General features: G+C 40.5%; 1 protein-coding gene across 1 annotated transcript; it reads right to left on the bottom strand.

Moving 5' to 3' along the window:
* Positions 1 to 11,547: 11,547 nt before the first annotated feature.
* Positions 11,548 to 23,370, bottom strand: LOC124112523 (uncharacterized protein C20orf85 homolog). The gene is made up of 3 exons (XM_046472689.2): positions 23,040 to 23,370; positions 16,158 to 16,239; positions 11,548 to 15,138 (listed from the first exon to the last, which is right to left on the bottom strand). Exons 1-3 carry the CDS (start codon positions 23,117 to 23,119, stop codon positions 14,881 to 14,883), a joined length of 420 nt encoding a protein of 139 aa, XP_046328645.1. The 5' UTR covers positions 23,120 to 23,370; the 3' UTR covers positions 11,548 to 14,880.
* Between the last annotated feature and the right edge of the window lie 1,031 nt (positions 23,371 to 24,401).

The following is a 24,401-nucleotide window of genomic DNA, read 5'->3' on the forward strand; positions in this document are numbered from 1 at the left end:
ATCAGCACCATACCCGTGCTCGTGGGTTTCACCGAAGTGGTAAACGTCTGAGATCTGCATCACTTCGGGCTTTCCTCCAACATTTAGCTGACACGTCGTGACATAACTTGAATACTGTTAAAAGCGGCGTTAAACCCAACTCACTCTAGCCGTTATCACTCTATAAATCTCCGACAAACATTTGTGTTAAGCCATGCTGACCTCGGTCTGTCGTTGATATTACGGTTTCAGGAATAGTAAAATCACCAGGACATAAAGATGCCGCGCTCACTTGATAATGAATATCAACTTCAAGAGATGAATGATTCATGGATAACCAGTATAGTTTTTAAATGTCATTGAAGTACAAGAGATCTATCACATCTGCATATTAAGATCGTTAGGCAAAGCTTTATGAAAGGGTTGGCGTTTGGGAGTGAATCATTCGTGTTTGAATATGCACTAATTGCCCTCAACAGAATGGTTCCCCCTGGTTTAGGGATAAGGCTGGAATGTCCATTAGGGGAATGACGAAGCCAATGTGGATATCATGTCATAATCTCACAAAAAAACGTCATGTGAATATTTTTCCTGAAGTCATTAATGTGTAATTGAAGGCTTCCATGCAGTCATGTTCTCATAGGGCACAATGACAAGAAATGTGTTTGAAAAGGAATATCGGCAAATACGGATTTATTAATAATGATGATGAAACACTGCCATAAGTTTAGTTATGTTTGTATGATGAATATAACCCCTGAGAAACAAAATATTATCCCACTTGGGTATTTTTAGATTATTACCGATTGACTTCATCTGTGCAGAGTGACGTCCCTTTGTTTTCCCTGTCTTTGTTTGTTTGTTGTTTTTTTGTTTGATTGTTTGTTTGTTGTTTAACGCCGCACTCAGCAATATTCCAGCTATATGACGGCGGTCTGTGTAAATAATCGAGTCTCAACCAGACAATCCAGTGATTGATACACTGAGCATCGATCCTAGCAATTGGGGTCGATGAAATGCATCAACCAAGTCAGCGAGCATAATCACCCGATCCCGTTAGTCGCCTCTTACGACAAGCATAGGACTCAAAGTTCGTTAGAACTTGGCCCCCATCTAAAGTTTCGCCTGTGTTGGAACAGAACCGATGGTATGGGTAGACATGAAGTGTGGCGCTCTTAGATACCATGCCGCAGTTTAACATGAATACATCACTCAGACACAGGATACTGACTCCGAGCCTTTAATGCCGAGCGCCAGACAAGGTAACAACAAGTACCATCTTTTAACGTCTTTTGGTATGACGCGGCCGGGGATAGAACCTCGGACCTTCCGATCTCCGGGCGGACGCTCTACCACTAGACCACGGAGGCGGTCGGAGAAAACAGAACCAGTCTGGCAACACCTAAGGGGACAGCCAATCTGGCATCATGAACATTATTGTGGAGAAAACAGAACCATTCTGGCAACACTTGGAGTCACAGCCAATCTGGCATCATGAACATTATTGGAGACTGATGCCGATTTATAGTGTTAGCCCACTGAGATACCATGCCGCAGTTTAACATGAATACCCCACTCAGACACAGTATACTGACTCCGAGCCCTTAATGCCGAGCGCCAGACAGGGTAACAACAAGTACCATCTTTTAACGTCTTTTGGTATGAAGCGGCCGGGAATAGAACCTCGGACCTTCCGCTCTCCGGGCGAACGCTCTACCACTAGACCACGGAGGCGGTCGGAGAAAACAGAACCAGTCTGGCAACACCTAAAGGGACAGCCAATCTGGCATCATGAACTTTATTGTGGAGAAAACAGAACCATTCTGGCAACACTTAAGGGGACAGCCAATCTGGCATCATGAACATTATTGTGGAGAAAACAGAACCATTCTGGCAACACCTAAAGGGACAGCCAATCTGGCATCATGAACATTATTGTGGAGAAAACAGAACCATTCTTGCAACATTTGTTCGGATAGCCAATTTGGCATCATGAGCAATATTGTAGAGAAAACGAACGCTCTGGCAGCCTTGGGCGGGTATAACTAATTTGACATTACAAACAGGATTCTTCTGACAGCCTTTGGCGATGTGGCAAATGTGGAATTATATTTGACAGACTATGTTGTAGACAATGACTTTATTTCGTGACAAGTATGCCAAAATACATGGAAACACTCGTGTTTATGACCCACCAGCCATCTCTAGACAAACTCGATATTATAATGTCTAGACTCGTTTGCCCAATTAATAATAGAGAACTGTTTGCATTATTCAATAGCCATACCAATGAACATAGGTTTATTAAAGTGAATAACACCAAGAGCTATAAACTGTGAACAGTGCATGTATTCATGTAAACCTGGTGCTCGAGCGATCTGGCGTTTTGCACTATTGCTTATCATGACATCTACACATCTAGGAAATGAGTCACATCACAGCCAGACATTGATTAGCATATTTCATTTTGAATCTATCTCGCATGCTTAATATGAAAGACGTATGTTTAAGGATGGTATCTCGTACAAATGATATCTTCAATATTAATTTTCCAGCTATTACCACAAAATTAATGTTGAAATTGTGTCAGTCTGCCGAAATGAGAGAAACACAATCACTGAGTCTAGTCTCCCTGGGCTGGGTGGGAATATCTCGGTAGCTGGTTTATTCTCAGCTTTGTTCTCAACGAAAGTGCTGTAATTCGTTGTGCAGAGTGACGTCCATTAGGTGCACCTAGATACCATGATTTTTAATATGAATTGGTGGACAAATCATGATGACATATTATTTTCTGCCTGTTGGACTTGATAATACAGTAAACTACGGTTATAAGAACTCAAAGGGACCACTAATTTTAGTTCGTTATAACCGTACTTTGTTATAAGCATATATACAGCATAACTACAGCAAATAGTCGGGACCAAAAAAGTAAGTTCGTTATATCCGTCAGTTCGTTATAAGAGTGTTCGTTATAACCGTAGTTTACTGTATGTCAAAGGCAACACACATTTACTACTATTTTTCGCTTATGGTACTTGATAACATGGTAATAAAAGGACAAAACGCTTTCCATAATTATGAGAAGTCCACTGTACGATTCCGACTATATCACGAGCATGCGTTTGTGAATGCGTATCAAATTGTGATGGTACCAGGTGTTGGCAAAGAGATAAGTGTATCTTGTCCCATCTTGACACCCGTTACAAACACATGCAAAAGCAAAACGATTGTTCACCTGAAAAAAAGACGAGAACATTGAATAAGTCAAAATAGGCAATTGCACTGAGGCATCAAATGTGGAAATGTCCTCCACAATTGAAATGCTTTACTGAGGCCTTGAATGTGGTGCATCAGTGCATCGATATACCTGAAACTTAAGTTAAACATCTTTGCCAGATTCCCTTGTTTGGATTTTGCCAATCCTTGAAATTCTGACTCATGTGCACAAAGAAACAGGTCAGCAAGGAAGGGAGTACAGTGGTGCCCATGGGTCAACGAACGTACTGTTAGTTTCTGCCTGAAGTCAACAAGCACATGTATAACTGATAATATATCATAAGACTATTGACAAACATAGGATATTTTTGCCGCCTTTCACGCGAAAACAACTCGACCATGGCCACTGGGGCGTTATGACACGTTATAGCATATATATGCGTTTTTTTCATATATGCCATCTGTTGCTCTACACCGGCCTGGAAACATTCGCATAATTTGCACTTAAACACGTGTAACTATGTATAACCAACATGTTTGCTATCTTTGAAATCATCACTGTGTGTGCGTGCGTTCGTGCGTGCGTGCGTGCGTGCGTGCGTGCGTGTGTGTGTGCCTGCGTGTATGTTGACAATGGGGCAGGGTAGTGGGGATGGTAACAGTACATATACCGTGCTCAAGAATTTTCTTAAGTCATATCCATAAAATACTTTTAGCACTGAGAGTACTCCCAAAGAACAGCGTACTCAAGAGGCCTTTCGGTGACTTAAGAATTTTCTTAACGATTCAAGATGACCGCCATTCACAGAAAGAGGATATGCCTCCTGGGAACTTCCAGGGAGCACATGGTGGGATTTGAAGTGAATAAAGTAACTGCAAGATAACTATTCATTTCCTCACAATCTGTGACAATCATTTCATATTCAGCCATGGGCTCTCACTCAAAATGTTAGCGTTTTACCCTGTTCATATCATCATGTACTGGTGCATAATAATGAAAAGCAACAACAACAAAAAACAAAATAAAACACACCAAAAAATAATAAAAATAAAAACAACCAAATAAACAACAACACAACACAACTACATCAAACAAAACAAATAACGCAATAAACAATATTATAGTTGTGGCTTCATTGAAGCAGGAAACAACTTGGGATGCTGCTTATGTAGGCGGACCATATAATGAAGCATTCAGGTGTAAATCTGACTTTGTCTACATCCTTTGATTTTAATTCTAAAATGGACATTTTACAACTGGCTTTAAGTATCACAATGTTTTTATCCGGCCTTTTATTTATTTATTCACTTACCAGAGTGCTAGGATATCCACTTGCATTTTCAATGTATTATTGACTTCGGACAATACCTAAATTAATCATTGGGCGCAGCATTGTGTGGCAGTGTACTGCAAGAAACACTCCGCTCAAAGCTTTGACCATTAGAGTGGTTCCCCTTTGATTTTGGTTACTCCTAAATTCATACAGGAAATTCACTGAAATATGATTCTTGTTTTCATAAAACAGTCAAAGAAAATGCTTATAACATTTCTTTTTGTTATTTTCCAAAGAAATTAATTTGAGAGGATTAATCATCAGAAATTTGAAAGCGTGTTAAAAGCATAATTTATTATTGCAAAAATATGTTTGTGACGGGCCCCCTCTAAAAAGACTAGTGCTATTTTCTTCTTTAGTGATAGAAATATACTACTACATGTTGACAATGATTGTGAATTTAGGTAATCTTTAATCCACACAAAAAATAATGTAAAATATATTTGAAATGATATTTTCATGCCTATTCAAGACCAACCCATGTCGACGTAGCCCGTGTATCACTCCATGTCGAGGTAGCCTGTGATCACCCCATGTCGACGTAGCCCATAATCACCTCATGTCGAGATAGCCTATGATCACCCCATGTCGAGGTAGCCTGTGATCACCCCATGTCGAAGTAGCCCTTTATCACCCCATGTCGAGGTAACCCATGATAACCTCGTGTCCAGGTAGCCTGTGATCACCCCATGTCGAGATAGCCTGTGATCACCTCATGTCGACGTAGCCTATGATCACTCAAAGTCGACGTAGCCCATGATCACCTCATGTCGAGGTAGCCAGTGATCAACCCATGTCGAGATAGCCTGTTATCACTTCATGTCGAGGTAGCCTATGATCACCCCATGTCGAGGTAGCCAGTGATCACCCCATGTCGACGTATGCCGTGTATCACTTCATGTCGAGGTAGCCTATGATCACCCCATGTCGACGTATCCCGTGTATAACTTCATGTCGAGGTAGCCTATGATCACCCCATGTCGACGTATCCCGTGTATAACTTCATGTCGAGGTAGCCTATGATCACCCCATGTCGACGTATCCCGTGTATAACTTCATGTCGACGTAGCCTATGATCACCCCATGTCGACGTATCCCGTGTATAACTTCATGTCGAGGTAGCCAGTGATCAACCCATGTCGAGGTAGCCTATGATCACCCCATGTCGAGGTAGCCAGTGTATCACCTCATGTCGAGGTAGCCCGTGATCACCCCATGTCGAGATAGCCTGTGATCACCTCATGTCGAGGTAGCCCATGATCACCTAATGTCGAGGTTGATCCACTACAGCTTTATTGCTCAGTAATATATGACATGTTAATGCGTGGAAGACATGTTGTGCTTAGTCGGCCATGTTGACATTCCAGGTATTTAAATTAGTACTGGTATGTCGTCTAGACTTTGGGTCATTGTGTCACAGGCAGTAAAATGTTTCAACAGCAGTTAACTGTAAAACGATTTTGATGTGCAAGCAAATTGTACAGTGTATGACGATATACAAGCAAGGCCACATCATATCATTAAATGCATTTAATATCATATGAAAAAACTAGTATTCATATTTAGCATGCGAAACTGGTCGTGATGGGGCTTATAAATGGTTTCCTTTTTTTACCACTTATATGCTGAAGCAGGTCGTATAACAGGTGCATATCGTATCACATATCTCCACGCATTGTATATAACTATTGTCACTGAATAATCGTGCATGAAGACGAGAACACGTTGCAGCTATTGCAATATATTTCCCCTTTACAGCAAAACTTGCAGACCAGCACACATGCACGCGTTCGCCCATGTAATGTAATTTCAGCGAAATATTTGTCAAGCTCAACATATTCACATGACTTTTTATGAGAGACCTGAGTGCATGTGAGTGAGTGAGTTTGTTGTAACGCTACTTTGAACAGTTTTTTTCCAGTTACATCACAGCGTGTCAGGTTAATGTGGGTGAAAGCGATTTGACCACTGGGCTAAGCCAGTGCAAACAATTATTATCTCAATTACACAAAGACAATGTCTCTCACAAAGCAGCAATTAGAACGTCTAGACTAGAAATGGTCCACAGAGCGTGGAACATATCGTCCCTGTTTTATTGAATCATCCTAATCAATGGCAGACAACACAGGGTTCAGCGAAACGCTACAATGATGACTAAAAGTGTGCTGCCTCACCTCCTAGGCAACATCATCAGCGGGGATCATAATACTCTAGTTAAGAGGTACCCAGGCAGGCAGTGAACGGCAACCGTTCTGGTGACCTTATACTAATAAACATGGCGTTACGAAAACGGCAACGACAGAGAATAATGAGTCTCAATTGTCGGACGAAACCGATTCCATTTGACGCGTAGCGCAAACACAGCCTACCCATGGAACCAGGCTGCGACCGGGTAGGCTTGCGATTTAAAGGCGCCTCTGCTGACCAGTGCCCAGTCTAATACCCCGCGCACACCCCCCCCCCCCCCCCCCCCCCTTTTTATTTTATTTGGTGTATAAATTACCACCAAAGACAATAAATAGATCTTAGTTGTGCACCCCACCCCCCAACCCCCCCACCCCCGTTTTAAAAAAAGCTGTTTCCGCCTCTGTTACGAGTATGCATGTATGTGTGTATATGTGCATACGTGTGTAGAAATACATACGTGAGTTTGCTTGTCATGTGAACGCGTTTACTCATGTGTGTATATTTACACCAGGAGCAAATTTGCATCATGTCTTGAGCAGGTGCAAATGTAAATGTAAATTTGCACTGTGTGTATATGTTGCAATGTAAGCGTTTCTGTTAACGTGAGAGGATGATCTGATTAATATCTGTTCTTTTGCTAACACCAAACAAATTGTCAACAGTTGTCAACTTTTATGCCTTTTATGAGTTGAGCGGACGGTGTTTGTTTATTTGGCAATGCGGCAACGCGACAATGTCCCTTCCAGGATTCCATAGTATGTCCATACATCTTGGTACAGTGGGTGAAGTCTATTGAGATGTGTGAGAGTAAGTATAGGGTTTTGTATAAATTATTAAATATGGAGCATATATTTCTTAAACGTTTTTACATGTAAGCAGCAGGCGTTATTAATGATCATCATATCGTTTTTATTAGTTTCAACAAAATCAGTATATGCACTATGGAATACCCGTGAAGATCCGGGATAGAATAGGTCTTCAGCAACCCATGCTTGCCGTAAAAGGCGACTGTGCTTTGTCATAAGGGGCGACTAACGGGATCGGGTGGTCAGGCTTGCTGACTTGGTTGATGTATGTCATCGTATCCCAATTTCTAGGATCGATGCTCATGATGTCAATCACTGGATTGTCTGGTCCAGATTCGATTATTTACAGACCACCGTCATATAGCTGGAACATGGCTGAGTTCGGCGTTAAACAACAAACCAACAAACATCATGACGAATGGTGTGTATCAAATAGTATTCTGGAGCTATTCCCCTGTGGGGACATTCCGCGTCCGAGGTCCCCACTACCCCATGGCTATGGCAAGAGGTGAATGAAATGAGTATGGTACGGTGAGCCTCACTGATTTCACGGTCAGCGGTCACCCGATGGCGCGGATCGTTTCTCGGGTTTTTATTCACTTGATTGTCTGGTCCAGACTCGACTATTTACAGACCGCCGTGATCCAGGTGGGCTATTGCTGGACAACATGCGCAACATACTAGGTACAGCAACGTTCTTGGTCAATAGGTTTGTTTCACGCCGCAATGTTCATAGCCATAATCGAGCCAGGATCAGACAAGCCAGTGACAACGCCGCCTCTAACAATATTCCAGTTATATCGCGGCGTGTCAGCTTAATGTGGGAGGAAAGCCAGAAGTAATGCAGGTCTCAGACGTTTACCACTTCGGTGAAACCCACGAGCACGGGTATGGTGCTGACAAACCTAGAAACATAATCGGGGTGAACCGGGATTCGAACCCACAATCATAGGTTTCTGGCGTGCCCAAGGGATGCAACTCTGCACAGCGAATCGCGGCGCCTTAGACGACTGGGCCACCCGTGCCCCCGATTGATATTAAGAGCAATGATCAACACAGTCAGGGTACGATGACATACAATCAACCAATTCACCGAATCTGACTATTTGTGTGTGTGTGTGTGTGTGTGTGCGTGCGTGCGTGCGTACGTGCGTGCGTGCGTGCGTGTGTGTGTGTGTGTGTGTGTGCTAGCCCGGTCTAATGCCGATTTTAAAGCGCTAGCCCACTGAAATACCATGCCGCAGTTTCACATGAATACCCACTGAGACACAGTATACTGACTCCGAGCCGACCAGTCCTTGTTTTAGCCCCTCAATGCCGAGCGACAGGTAGGGTGACAACAAACACCACCTTTGAACGTCTCCGGGCAGATGCTATCCACTAGTCAATACATTAAAGCATAGGTAGGTTGCTGGGGACCAATTCTAACCCCGCATCCCCACGGGATATTGTAGATATGACAAGAGGCAGTAGACATAGTGAAAACAATAAAAAGAAAGTCACATAAAATCAAACCATAAATATTGGCTTCAACACACAAAAAAAGACAAAAAGGGTGTAAAAGCAATATTTCAAAAAAAATAAAATTTACTTCTTAAATTATTTTGTTTTAATTTTGCAAAATGTAAACTGGTTCGCACGAAGAACTGGTCATCTATTGATCTGGACTTATTGTGATCTATACATAAAAAGGTGATGATAGAATAAAGACAACACAAGTACGTTATTTTTCAAGAAAGCTTTATCTGACAGAGGTAGTGATTGTCAACAATACAGACAACAAAGGCAGGTGACGTAATACTGGCTGGTACCCTTGGTAACACATACTAAACAAACAACACAGTTGACAAGACCGTTTACATACTAGTGTGTGCATACTAACCCAAAGTAAGTATCGTTACCACAGCAACAAAGAAACCCACGCGTTTCGGTGACAATCTAACTCCCCGCAAAACATAGTTCCCTCTTTGTAATATTCTTTAACAACCTGTAGTATATATAAACAGTGGCGATAGCAAATGACTGCATTGGGTCCGGTTTCACAAAGTGGTCTTACGGTTACTACAGACTTAGAACTATAAGGCTGGTCACGTGATTTTTAAAGTGGATGATGGTCAGGCCAATTAACCTATCGCCACATGTCAATCAAACGACATGAACATTTAACAAATGCCCTAATAAAAAAAAGGCAATGTTTTAGATTCATACGCGGAACCAGTTCCGCCCAAGCCGAAAATGGGTAGCATGCTGGTGAGAATTTAGTTCCTCTTTAAGCAACCCTTAAAATATTTCATCTTGTATAGAAATACAAACTTTTTTTCCGCTTAATTAGTTTATGTCTATTAAGTTTTATACACGTATTATTTCGGAATCTTGTTGGGCACCTGTGTAAATCTGGACAGTTGAGAATATGATGAGTGTCTGTCATGTTGAGTGTGTGAGTGAGTTGGGTTTAACGCCGCTTTTAACTGCATTACAGTTATATCGCGGCGTGTCAGCTTAATGTGGGAGGAAAGCCCGAAGTGATGCAGGTCCCAGACGTTTACCACTTCGGTGAAAACCACGAGCACGGGTATGGTGCTGACAAACCTAGAAACATAATCGGGGCGAACCGGGATTCGCACCCACAATCATAGGTTTCTGGCGTGCCCAAGGGACGCAACTCTGCACAGCGAATCGTGGCGCCTTAGACGACTGGGCCACCCGTGTCCCCGTCTGCCATGTTGAACTGTGTCGCACATCTATGAGTAGGGGAGCTATCGGATGTTAAAACATACAATGGAAGCAGTGTTTCCAAAGTTCTTATGGTTTGCAAAAGATGTAATACTAATGCCATAAAATCTATATGTGAGTTTAAAGGATTTTTAAAAAAAGATAATAAGGAGAACAGAACACGTTGTATGTAATGAAAGCTTGAATATAGATTTCAATTTATCATCATTCAAGAGTTATTGGACATAAACTTGTTAATCCGAGTGGCTTTTATAGTCACAAAATTGAGCTGTACCTGCAGTAAATATGTTTTTGTCTGTTCTACAACAGCCATTTCGTGCATCAAGTTGTAAACATGACACTAAAACTATTTAAAATCATTGTTTACACGCAGTTTGAAACTCCGGTAATGCAGACTGTCTAATGCTTCAGGTGTATATGAGTGTCGACATCGTCTTGCATACGTTGCAAATGAGTGCGAATTTCATTTCGGTGGCATAGATCTGCCTGAAGAGAGTATTATATCAGAGTTTAAAATACAGCTATGACGTCATTCTATTGTTTCAAATGTAGATTAACTTACTTTCTGCAATGCAAGTTTTAAGCTCATGCATAAATGTAAGCACGTGCATTACAAATGTACTGGCCACAACGAACAAATCGCACAAAATGCACGTGCAATACGAATGGACGGGATTGTTCCATATATAAGGAATGTTCTTTCCGTGCCGCATATTTATTTATTTATTTATTTATTTATTTATTTATTTATTTATTTATTTATTTATTTATACTTTCAGGCTGTATTTCACATCTGACTACATTATTATTTTGTCGCTTTTGTTTCTGATTTTGTATGAGATTGTGAAAACCTCGGAGCTGTTTGTGTTAGTTGATACCGTATAATAATAATAATAATAATAATAATAATAATATGGAATATACATATACGCGTGCAGTTAATATATTTATGAAACCGTTAATACAAATTGACGAACAGTGATGTGTATAGTAACATCCTAAGTAGTAATTATGTATATTTTATATACACGTTTTTCAGTCTTTGGCGACATTTTCAGATCGTAATCTTTAATGCAGTGTTTTGATGTTTCTATCGATGGTGATTCAGCATTGCAACTACCAACTGTCTCGTGAACGCCATTGTACATTTCACCTAATACAACAGCCCGTCGTAGCGCCAACGAGCGGATTGCATTACGTCAATCCTCTTTCTTTTGACATTTATGAAGAATAATCAAAAATAATACTTCTCATTAAATGCAAAAATCCCCTTATGAATCAAGATTAAAGAGTTCTTTCAACTAGAAGTCTTTCATATCAGACACGCGGCATCATACTCTCACGTTATGAAAAAATCGCATTTTCCTGACCGCTGATCGCAACAAAACTTGCATGTTGTTTCCAGACGGAGATACGATCGACGAGAAATAACTATCTTCTCCGTGGTTGCAAAATAATCAAATTGGACATGGCCAGTGATTCGAATGTTGTCGGCGAATATCTTTTCGCAGTGTGGACTGAAGTAATGAGATTCGGTTTCATAGAGCATTTTCAAACGTCAATTATATCACGTGATTAGTTACTGCATGGACCCGCACGCGAGTTAGATTCGACTTCAATTATGGTTTTGTAGATTCCAAATAAGGAGGATATCAACATCAATTGAGGTCGCACAATCATTTCAGAGCCTAGTTCATGGGTCAAGAGCCACCGACAAAGGTTATGCGACGTTTATATGGCGGCTTAACGGCAAAACGATTTGTGCCTGTTCCAATGACATCATGGGAAGCCAGACCAAATTTAGGAATAGGCACTACACGCAACATAGCATGTAATATATCAGGTGGTGTATATGTAATTTCACAAGAAATGGTTCTACATATTGATCAGCAGACATGGTGACTAAGGTCTATATTTAGAACACGACAATAGATTCGGTTACAAATTGTTGTAGTGCTAAAACCTAGATTAGTTTCACTTGAACAACAATGAGATTGCCCTTTTCGCAACAATACCCAAGATTATTTTGATCAACTGCACTTAAAGCCTTTCAAACCATCGAATGCGTACGCGTCCTAGAATGTAACTAGCGTCGATGCCTTTACAGTAACGGCATACCAACACCCTCAAAACATCATCTACGGCGGTTCCCATATTGTATTTTTGTGATTGTCAAACACGATCTTTATCATATAGATATTTGAATATTATTTTCAAATCAATAACGTGATTTTATATCTGATACTGTATCATAACAAACTGAAACATAAGCCCGTTGTAGTTATTATGCCTTCTTTATTGATGTATGACAGCTTTGAAGCAGAAAAAAAAGATCTTTTCAAAAACATTTATTCACCAACACCATCCCAATCTAAAGGTTTTCGCGCATGGTTGATTGTAGGGATCTCTAGGTTTAGTCGGGTGTATTGTTAAATCGTAATAATGGCTGTGGATGACTTAATATTAATCTCCCTTGCATCAAGTGCGGAATAGAAGCCGATCAGCTAGTCATTATTATGTAACAATAGGCGCCAGACAAAGGACTGTTTATTGTTAATGTAAACATGAGGTGTGAAAATCGCTAGAAAATTACAATCTGTGAATACCGTTGCTTTACAAATCACGCTGATAATAACCTTCCCTGTTTAGCACTCTGAGCGAGGTGAGACAAGTCGCCTGTATAAGCCGTCGTCGCGCTGTCGCTGGTGACAATGCATTATTCGAAGCCGCTGTCTCCATCAATTAAATAAATTATTACCCAAATTCATTTGAATAACCACATACAATTTGTTTACTACCATACATTCTAGAATCTGTCTGTGGATCGATGGTTTGAAAGGCGGATTGATTTTAATTGAAAGTGAATACTATCCCATGGGGATATTCAATTAATTTCAAATTCTAATTCATTTTAATAAATTGCAACTTTTGATCAACAAGGCACAGCAATAACTTTTGACGTTTTGCATATCAATACCCGCACTGAATTAATAAATAAAAAAATATATATTGTTTTCTTTTTCTTTACATTACAACAATGAATAAGCGTAAAATGAATGTAAAGACTCTTAATGGGATCGATCTCTCTCTGTCCCAGCTCATGGTGTAATTTGCACTTTAACAAGTCACTTTATATTTTATTTAAAAAAACCCACTACTTAAGAGAATAATACACGAACCAGCACACCAGCAAATATGATTCACGCTCAAGCGTTAAATGTTATCTAAATTTCAAAGAACATAGCTTGATAGCAGAATTATCGTTTCAATTCAATATCAAAGCTACACTTTTTATATCAAAAGAATTTAGATTGAAGTTTGATAGCTCAATTAAGATCCACACTGAATGGAATCAATGCAACTTGAAGTCTTTGAAGACTATTATATGATTCGTTTCAGAAAAGTCTTCGAGGGGTCGATAAGTTCGGAGGTTATTCCACAAGGAACTATTACCACAAACACCAGCAAGTCTATGAAATGTAAACTTACAATGAAACATTTCCCAGCAATGGATTCGAGCTAGCATACAACATGGCTAGTTGTTCATAATGATGTACTCCACATTCCAACACAGGCACTATCAAGACGTATGACTAATTAAAGTCATTATTTGGAAATGTTTCAAATTCTGCATACTTTTCCTTAAAAAATGTTACATGTATTAGGTTACACGTATGTAATACAAGAGTTTATTTGGATATTTTTCTAAGATTGTAAACGAACATGGAAATAGGTTGTTTTTTTAACGCCGAACTCAGCAATATTCCAGCTATATGACGGCGATCTGTAAATTATCAAGTCTGGACCAGACAATCCAGTGATTGACACCATGAGCATCGATCCACGCAATTGGGACACGATGACATGAATCAACCAAGTCAGCGAGCCTGACCACCCGATCCCGTTAGTCGCCTCTTACGACAAGCATAGTCGCCTTTTACGGCAAGCATGGGTTGCTGAAAACCTGACCTGAAGTATATAGAACTGCAGAACTTGTACTTGTAAAATAAATTATTTGTTTTACTGTTTGATATTTAATATTTTAATTTATTTTGAAATATTTATATTTTTACGATTTATTTACGATTGTTAGATAAAGCACATTTCAATTATAAAGCACTCCTAGGTTGTGCTGGTGATTGTAAACGCACCGACACAGGATTAACAACGACCAGCGAATGCTGCAAGCACTATTCCCACCATCATTTCAAACTCAATCAAGTCAGTATCGTTTAAAAAGTCTTACTTTCTGGGCCCCGTAGATTCCCCGTCGTAATACCCACGTGTTCAGGCTGCGGATAGCTCGGGTTTTGTTCAATGGTCCAGATGTTTTCAATGTTGTAAAATTTCTCCTCCATAATTCATAAATACGTTACACGAGCGAGGGACGCAGTAGTTACGTAACCCTCCAGAGAGAGAAAGGTGACATAACCATTTTACCGTGAGGGTTTTAAACTATTTACATATATTCATAAGACTATTGAAAGCCAGCCTTGAAAAGATTGTGGTAACTCGCATGAATTGGATAAAGCAGAAACGACAACCTTGTCTGCCGCCCAACATGAAAATCAATCATACAATAGCGACAATACAAATTATATAAAATCTCTAGCCATTTGAAGCACTTAGTCCACCGCCTCCTGAGGCCAATTTAGTTGTTTCACCAAACCACCTTTGGGTTTGGCGTATTTCCCATATTTTTCTAATGTGTGTTCCGTGCGGGTAGATCGCCATCCGATTTGCTGCGAGGTAGTTGACGGAAATGGCCGAGGTGAAGGTTGAACTTTGATGTACTCTTCAATTGGTGTTACGGGCCTGATTTGAATAAGCGTTGGGATTTCCCGTTTCCCCTTTTTCGCTTGGGGGAATTCATCCTTGACGAGCTGAAATGAGGAAGTGATGAGTCGGTATTGATGGAAATACTGTTTTCCTTGACTGACCTATATTTATATTTCAAGGTCAATGTGATTAATCGCGCACATCTAATGCATTAATTCGAATCCGAAAATGAATTTTTAATATGTAAATTGGTTGGTTTAGGTTTATTAATGCAGGTACAGTCAACTACGGTTATAACGAACTCAAAGGGACCACTAATTGTAATTCGTTATAACCGTAGTTCGTTATAAGCATAACAACAACGTTATAAGCATGTACAACATATACACACAGAATGGACGGGACCAAGAAACAGTTCGTTATATCCGGAAGTTCGTTATAAGCGTGTTCGTTATAAACGTAGTTTACTGTATATTTATTCGTATATTTATGTATCAATCGCAAAGAGTAATTTGAACAGTATTTCGGTTATATCCCAGCGAGTCAACTTGACGTGGGAGGAAAGCTGGAAGTGAAACTTGTCTCAGACGTTTACAACTTTGGTGACATCCCTCCACCAGGTATGGGTGCTGGCAAACCTAGAACCACAATCAGGTCGTTTCTGGGATTCGAACCCACGATGATAAGTTTGCTGCACGCCGAAGGGGCGCTTTAACCACTAAGCTACCCCACAGCATCGAAACCGGTTCGTCCGCGTGACGAGTCAACGCTTTAACCCCTTGGCTACACTGCCGCCCCTTGAGTGTGAATTTACTACTTTATATCCCCTTTGTTGTTGTTGTTTGTTGTTTAACGCCGCACTCAGCACTATTCCAGATAGATGACGGCGGTCTGCAAATTATCGTGTCTGGACCAGACAATCCAGTGACTGACATCATGAGCATCTATCCACGCAATTGGAATACGATGATATACATCAACCAAGTCAGCGAGCCTGACCATCCGATCCCATTAGTCGCCTCTAACGACAAGCATAGTCGTTTTACGGCAAGCATGGGTTGCTGAAGACCTATTCTACCCCGGATCTTCACATGTCTTTATATCCCCTTTGCCAAAAACTCACTTCTCTATGTGATCCGGTTAGAAAATTCCAGTTGGCCGGCCAGATCTTAGCGGCAGCCTCTTCCTGAGTGATGTGACCCTTCCTGAAAAAAGCCAAAAACAATTAAACATAAATATGTATGTTCTCTCACAGTTTTATTCCAACTATTTAGTGAGTGAGTATTGTTTTACGCCACTTTTAGCAATATTCCAACATTATCAAGGCCGGGTGCAGCAGAAATGGGCTTCACACATTATACCCATGTGGGGAATCGAATCCGAGTCATCGGCGTGACGAGGGAACACTTTCACCTCTAGGCTACCCGACCGCCCCTACAACTACGTAGAGTAATGTTTGTAATCAACTCCAGATTTTAAATTAGGAATGTCTGAATTCAGAACCGGGGAAAAAAGCATTTACCCGCAAGACGTTGAGAACATTTCCTTTCTTTTGGGTTTTGTGCATAAACACCCCACTCAGAGCCGACCAGTCATTCTCTATCCCCTGAGCGCCAGACAGGGTAACAATAAGTACCATATTGAACGTCTATTGTATAACGCGGCCAGGGACCGAACGCCCGACCTTCCGCTCTCCGGGCAGACGCTCTATCCACTACACCATGGAGGCGGCCTCCGGGCAGACGCTCTATCCACTACACCATGGAGGCGGCCTCCGGCCAGACGCTCTATCCACTACACCATGGAGGCGGCCTCCGGGCAGACGCTCTTTCCACTACACCACGGAGGCGGCCTCCGGGCAGACGCTCTATCCACTACACCACGGAGGCGGTCTCCGGGCACATGCTCTGTCCACGTTATAGGGTATTATGAAGTGTTTGTGAACTTTGTGGTGCAGGATCCTGTTCCACAAAGCGGCCGCAGCGCAATAACAGTCGTAAGTCTATGTTTAAGTATGTGAGTTACGATCACTTTACGCTACGATAGCTTTGTGGAACGGACCCCTGATTTTTAAAGGTATGCCGTTGTATGGTATTAAATTAATACGTGTCAACTTTTAATGTGTTTGAAGTAATATAGCTTTAAACTCAATAATTTGATCATGCTGTGGATCGCGGAGATGTCTGCCTATTCACACACGACAGTGAAATTTAACTAAACGCTATAAACGGCAAGTTATGAATAAAATACTAAACGAGCTCCCGTGTAATACCAATTTTATGAAACGAGTGAATAATTCCGGTATCTGACGACCGAAAGCGAGTCAGATACCAGAACTATTCACTAGTGTCGTAAAATTGATATTACACGGGAGCTCGTTTAGTATTCTATCTATATTATCCTTACGAGTAAAATGATCGTATGTAGCAACTTTACGATATTTGCAAATTTTACATTTTAGCGATTCTCAATGCTGAGTGGTCTATTGAAGACATATGACGTCACAGTGTTTCATTGTTGAGAAAATACGATATGACGTCATCCATTGTTCATGACGCCACAAATTGATTACATTACGTCATCTGAACAATAGGCTGCATTCAGTGTATTTTCTCTGTAGGGTTGACATTTCATACGTTTTTTTCTTCAATTTCCCTCTTAAACTGGTAATGAGTAATATGAAGAATAACCCCCTCGAAACTCAGATTTACGGGGTACCTGTCCCTCGTGTATGAAAACGCCATATGCTCGGGATTACCACCATTAATTCACTTGGGAGAGACATACGTAGTTCCTCGTAGCTAGTTGGTTATTCTCTAAATCTTTCCCCAATGACCTATGATTGGGGGTTCGAATCCCGGTTCGCCCCAATTATGTTTCTAGGTTTGTCAGCACCATACCCGTGCTCGTGGGTTTCATTTCAATTTTCTTATCTAAATAGGCATGTATAACATTGCCGAATAATCTACAAAAGAGATTTCGTGCTCTTTAGAACCGTTCATCTATTTCTGCCCATGAGTATAAGGACACAATTTCCTTATTTAAATAGGCATGTATAACATTGCCGAATAATCTACAAACGAGATTTCGTGCCCTTTAGAACTGTTCCTCTATTTCTGTCCATGAGTATAAGGTCACAATTTTCTTATTTAAATAGGCATGTATAACATTGCCGAATAATCTACAAACGAGATTTCGTGCCCTTTAGAACTGTTCCTCTATTTCTGTCCATGAGTATAAGGTCACAATTTTCTTATTTAAATAGGCATGTAAATAAGAAAATTGTGTCCTTATGCTCATAACAAGTATAAAACTGCCGAATAATCTACAAATGAGATTTCCTGCTCTTTAGAACCGTTCCTCTATTTCTGTCCATGAGTATAATGAAACAATTTTCTTATTTAAATAGGCATGTATAACATTGCCGAATAATCTACAAACGAGATTTCTTGTTCTTAAGAACCTTTCCTCTATTTCTGCCCATGAGTATAAGGAAACAATTTTCTTATTTAAATAGGCATGTATAACATTGCCGAATAATCTACAAACGAGATTTCTTGTTCTTAAGAACCTTTCCTCTATTTCTGCCCATGAGTATAAGGAAACAATTTTCTTATTTAAATAGGCATGTATAACATTGCCGAATAATCTACAAACGAGATTTCTTGTTCTTAAGAACCTTTCCTCTATTTCTGCCCATGAGTATAAGGAAACAATTTTCTAATTTAAACAGGCATGTATAACATTGCCGAATAATCTACAAACGAGATTTCTTGTTCTTAAGAACCTTTCCTCTATTTCTGCCCATGAGTATAAGGGCACAATTTTCTTATTTAAATAGGCACGTATAACATTGCCGAATAATCTACTAACGACATTTCGTGCTCTTTAGAACCGTTCCTCTATTTCTGTCCATGAGAATAATGAAACAATTTTCTTATTTAAATAGGCACGTATTACATTGCCGAATAATCTACAAACGAGATTTCTTGTTCTTAAGAACCTTTCCTCTATTTCTGCCCATGAGTATAAGGAAACAATTTTCTAATTTAAATAGGCATGTATAACATTGCCGAATAATCTACAAACGAGATTTCTTGTTCTTAAGAACCTTTCCTCTATTTCTGCCCATGAGTATAAGGAAACAATTTTCTAATTTAAACAGGCATGTATAACATTGCCGAATAATCTACAAACGAGATTTCTTGTTCTTAAGAACCTTTCCTCTATTTCTGCCCATGAGTATAAGGAAACAATTTTCTAATTTAAATAGGCATGTGAAAGCATGACTGACCCCACGTTGGGCGAATGTGTTAGCGAATCCTTACTCCATGTTATTTTACGTCAATGCACGTGATATCCTGTTTCCATATCAGGATACAGCATGAATAGACCAACATAGCATTACGAGTTTCACATAACTGTATTCCTGAAAATAGTTGTAGGTAGTTCAAGGTAGTGACAAGTAAACGTTGGGAAAACAGGAAGTCATTTGTATAAACTATAAAAGCCAACATCCCAGAGCAGCCGGAATACGAGCGTTAACGTGTTGCAGCATTCTCAGAACAGAAGTTTGTTCCCTCAAAGCTCAAAGCTATGTGAGTGAGTGAGTGAGTGAGTGAGTGAGTGAGTGAGTGAGTGAGTGGACACCTTAACCGACGCAATACTTTAAAAAGAGGTGAGGTGAGGTGACATGGGGTTTAACGTCGCGTTCAAGATTAATGCCCTTATATAATGACGTGCATGCCATGTGTGTGTGTGTGTGTGTGTGTGTGTGTGTGTGTGTGTGTGTGTGTGTGTCTGTTCTTGTCCGTACAATTGCCGAGTTTATAGCGTTAGCTAACTGAGATACCATGCCGCAGTTTAACAAGGGTACCCCACTAAGACACACTATACTGACCCCGAGCCGGCCAGGCCTTGATTTAGCCCCTTAGTGTCGAGCGACAGGCAGAGTAACAACAAGTACCATCTTTTACCGGGGATCGAACCCATGCTCTTCCGCTCTATCCACTAGATCACGGAGGCGGGGTCGTTTTAAAGATGTCTTGTAACACTTTTGTTAGGACTGGTAATAGGGTAGTTATTATTGTATGCAGCCAACTAAATATTGGGGAAAGAGACACACGCGAGTCACTGTATTAACAAGACAATCAACTGTCTTCCCGCTCACCTGAGCCAATGCTTTTACGCTGTTTTCAGCATGTATTTTTCACCCATTGCGAGCAACGCCAACACTGGCTAAACACGGTACACCGATGCGGGGAATCTTAACCAGGTCGGCTGTTTGTTTGTTGTTTTAACGCCACATTCAGCAACATTCTAGCTATATGACGGCAGAATGTAAATAATCGTGTCTAGGAGAGACACTCCAGAGACTGATGTTGTCAACAACGATCCACGCCGCAATCAACCAAGTCACTGATCCTGGACACCCGATCCATTAAGTCCCCTTCTACGACGAAAAGGTTACTGTGGGTCAATTCCAACCCGGAATCCAAACACGGCCAAAACACCTCTGGGACGAGCCAACACTTTAACCACCCGTCTAAACTGACGAGCCAACTGTCTAAACTGACGAGGCCAACCGTCTAAACGGTCGTCTCTATGGTCAACAGGCTGGTGACTCAGGCCGCTTCAAGGCACTATAGCGACGACACGCAAATGTAGTATATCAACAGTGAGTATTGTTTAACGTCATGTATTACCCATAAGGGTAGAATGATCGTTTGTTATAACTTTCCGTTATATATCGTATGTGTACTTTAGCAATTCTCAATGCTGATTGGTCAGTTGAAGTCATAATACGTCACAGTGCTTCATTGTTCTGACTTCTGAAATTGATTACATGGCGTCATAAGAACAATTGCGACCTTCATTGATGATTATCTGTCCTATCTGACATGTCCTACGTTTTTCTTCGCGATTATCTGAAGGAATGCTGTAAGTCCCTTTGCCAAAGGCTCTAGATTAACACCATTCATTCATTCATTCATTCATTCATTCATTCATTCGGGACATAATCCATAATTCCTCGGAGCGATTTGATCTTATTATCATCCAAAACTGTCTTCAACGGAAGATATCGCTTGATAAAAGTGGATAAAAGTGGAAAAAATTCTCGGCAAGCCTCGGAGTTTTTCCACTTTTATCAACTCGTGTTGATATATTTGATATCAAAAGTCACTCGAGTGAGATTCTCTATTTATACACTCTTGGCACTGGTTATGAGTGTTTACAAACTGAAAATGTTGGAAGCGTGATTTTGGATGATGAATAGAATCTCACTCTCGTGTCTTTTGACATCACATATATCAACACGCGTTGATAAAGGTATAAAACTTTAATCGACTTGTGTTGATATATTGTTGGGTAAGTATCAATATTCCAGCAATGTTACTGCAGAGAGTCGACATGTTTAGGAATCGAACCCGGAACTTCTGAATGTTAAATAAAACAAACGCGGTTGAAACATTTTCATAGTTAAATTCAAAAGGTCAAAGCTGATAACGGAGAGTCAGCAACTGAAGTAATATAATGTAATTTCGTATTTTTTGTTTGTTTGTTTGTTGTTAAACGCCACACTCAGCAATATTCCAACTATATGACGGCGGTCTGTAAACAATCGAGTCTGAACAAGACGATCCAGTGATTAACATCATTAGCATCGATCCACGCAATTGGTAAACGATGACCTGTATTAACCAAGTCAGCGAGCCTGACCACGCGCTCCCGTTGGTCGCCTCTCACTACAAGCATAGTCGCCTTTTACCTCAAGCATTGGATGTTGAAGACCTATTCTCACACGGTTCTTCAATGGGTTATATCCGTATTAACGTAGCCATTATGCCCCCGGTCCGCGGTTTAATTTGCTCATACAAGCGTGGGATATCCACTCTGTCCTTAATCCGTTATAGGCAGGTAGACACTATGAACATACAATGCCATTTAGAAATTGGTACTTGTCATAGGGGTACACAAAGTACGTGATCTAGACGACTAGTTGTCGGACTTTCATTTTTGTGGAAGCCTGGTGATTGAGTGGGTTAGATCGCTGACTTTGTGTGCTGGCGATTAGGTGCCTCACTCTGGCGGTGTGGGTTCGAATCCCGGACGGGACTCAACCCCCAAATGTACGAGAATCTGTACTTTACAAAGAAAGTGTTATCCCAAATATAACATTTGTTACAGGTAGACGCTGTTCTTTCATACTCAGAATATATACAATAATAAAATAGCCAACGGAAGCATTGGCTGAAAACTGATACGTAAATGAAACCCATAAACTAGAACACGAATGTTTATTCTTTAAAAATTACCGATTAATTGTGAAACAGCGCAAATGTGTTTGGTCGTAAACTATGCACCATCAGTAAGCCATGTCATACGAAATACAATATTAGACACGGTTGATGGATTAACGATTGTGATGTTTAAAACGTGAAAGACAAAACTGATACTTAAAACAGAATGAAGGAACTGGCGGAAAGGAAGCATCTGTTAACGAATGTTAACCATGGTCGTATATCCTACAAAAACACACGTTCCCTCTTTGTAGAGTGAAAAATAATACAGAATGGTCGCTGTCAGTGTTCATCGGAACGTATACCACAACTAAACGCATAATTCCCCGCAGTTGGGGGCAGCAACGGATCAGTGAACACTAAAGCTAACTAACAAATCATATCGATTATCTGTTATTAAACAATGCGTGATTGTATTTACACTAGATAGGGAACTGTTAACATTGTTCAACCAACAGACGATGATTTGTTCGAATTACTATCGTAATAAGTCAGATAATTATTCTTGTTGTATTTTTTGGTGTACAATTATATTGTTTGTTATTGCTAGGGAATATAATCAATGGTATCAAATATAATGTGCCGCATTGTATAGAATCGGCAGGGAGATAACTATTATCTTGGTCAGGCTGTACTTGACACCGAAATTGATCACTAAAACAATATGGCGGACAGGCGACCCCGGCAGACGACATTTTACTCACCAGATTTGATCTTGAGCTACGTAGTTGCAGTTTGCCAGAGCTTTACCCGTGGGTTTACCCCCAGTGACTCCCGACGCCATTTTTAACTGTCAAATTCCGGGTAAGGCCTCCTAGGTACCCTTATCCCCCTTCCCCGACCCTCAGTCGGTTATGGCGTACTGGCCTGTTTGGTTTGCCACGTGCTACCATGGCGACAGGACGCTCTTATCCACCTGTCGCGATAGGTAAACAGCTGATTGAGCCTATGTGTTGGGTTTGCTTTCGTTAACCTAGGGACCGAGCAAGTCTCATGTTATGCTTATCGTCCCTTGGCCATGTGGTTGTCAGGCATGTAAACACGTCTAGGATAAGGCAAACAAGTGTACATACTTATTAAGTTCGGGGTGTCGTGCGTTGGACTAAACTCTTGGCGGGAGCGTCCGGGTGAGACTGTCGGTTAATCTATAGCTATAATGCAGTGCTATGACACACAGATTGCATGCTTAAGTGATCGCGGGCTGCAAGAGAGACATTCGAGGCATACGTCTAGGGACTATTGAACTATCTATATTGAATGAGGTGCGTGTCGGGAATATTGTTTTAAAGTGTTTTAAAAGATTTTATGACTCTAGTAATGTATTACTTCCAGCAGTTTGTCAATTTCCAACACAAAATGTTCTTATTAACAATATCGACGTAGATCGGATTCGCGGCAAATATAAGTCTCCTGCCCCACTTACTAAATAATTGCCAGACTGACTGATAGACGGTATGAAGAACGAATAATGAATAAATTAGGACTTGAAGCATAAATCGTGAAAACTATCAACACGTTTCTTGTTTAAATGAACGAACCCACTACGCAATTGTTAAACAGAAACATTAAAACACAACCAGACCACTTCTTTTAATCCTGTTTATGGCAAACACGGGAATATCAGTTCGCGGAACATGACGAGCACAAGAACTCTTTTTATCAGGAATCTAGAAATATATTCTTTTATTGTACGTTACTCAGCAACCTAAGGCCAAGTATATTTCTTGTCTCGGAAATATGGGTCAAACTAGTTTTTTTCGATTTCCGACTCACTCCAACACACATTCACAAAAATACTACAGTAAACTTCGGTTATAACGAACTCAAAGGGACCACTAATTTAAGTTCGTAATAACCGTAGTTCGTTATAAGCATGTAACAGCATATATACAACAAATCGCCGGGACTACAAACTAAGTTCGTTATATCGGTCAGTTCGTTATGAGCGTGTTCGTTATAAACGTCGTTTACTGTTAATGAAAACAGCGATACATATAGGCATATAGGGTATGTTAACGGGTGTGTCCTATGTTCAAAAATAAAACATGAGGATATGACATAGACAT

Source organism: Haliotis rufescens, unplaced genomic scaffold, assembly GCF_023055435.1.
Source record: "Haliotis rufescens isolate VD_foot unplaced genomic scaffold, xgHalRufe1.0.p SCAF_17, whole genome shotgun sequence".
Taxonomy (NCBI): Eukaryota; Metazoa; Mollusca; class Gastropoda; order Lepetellida; family Haliotidae; genus Haliotis; species Haliotis rufescens.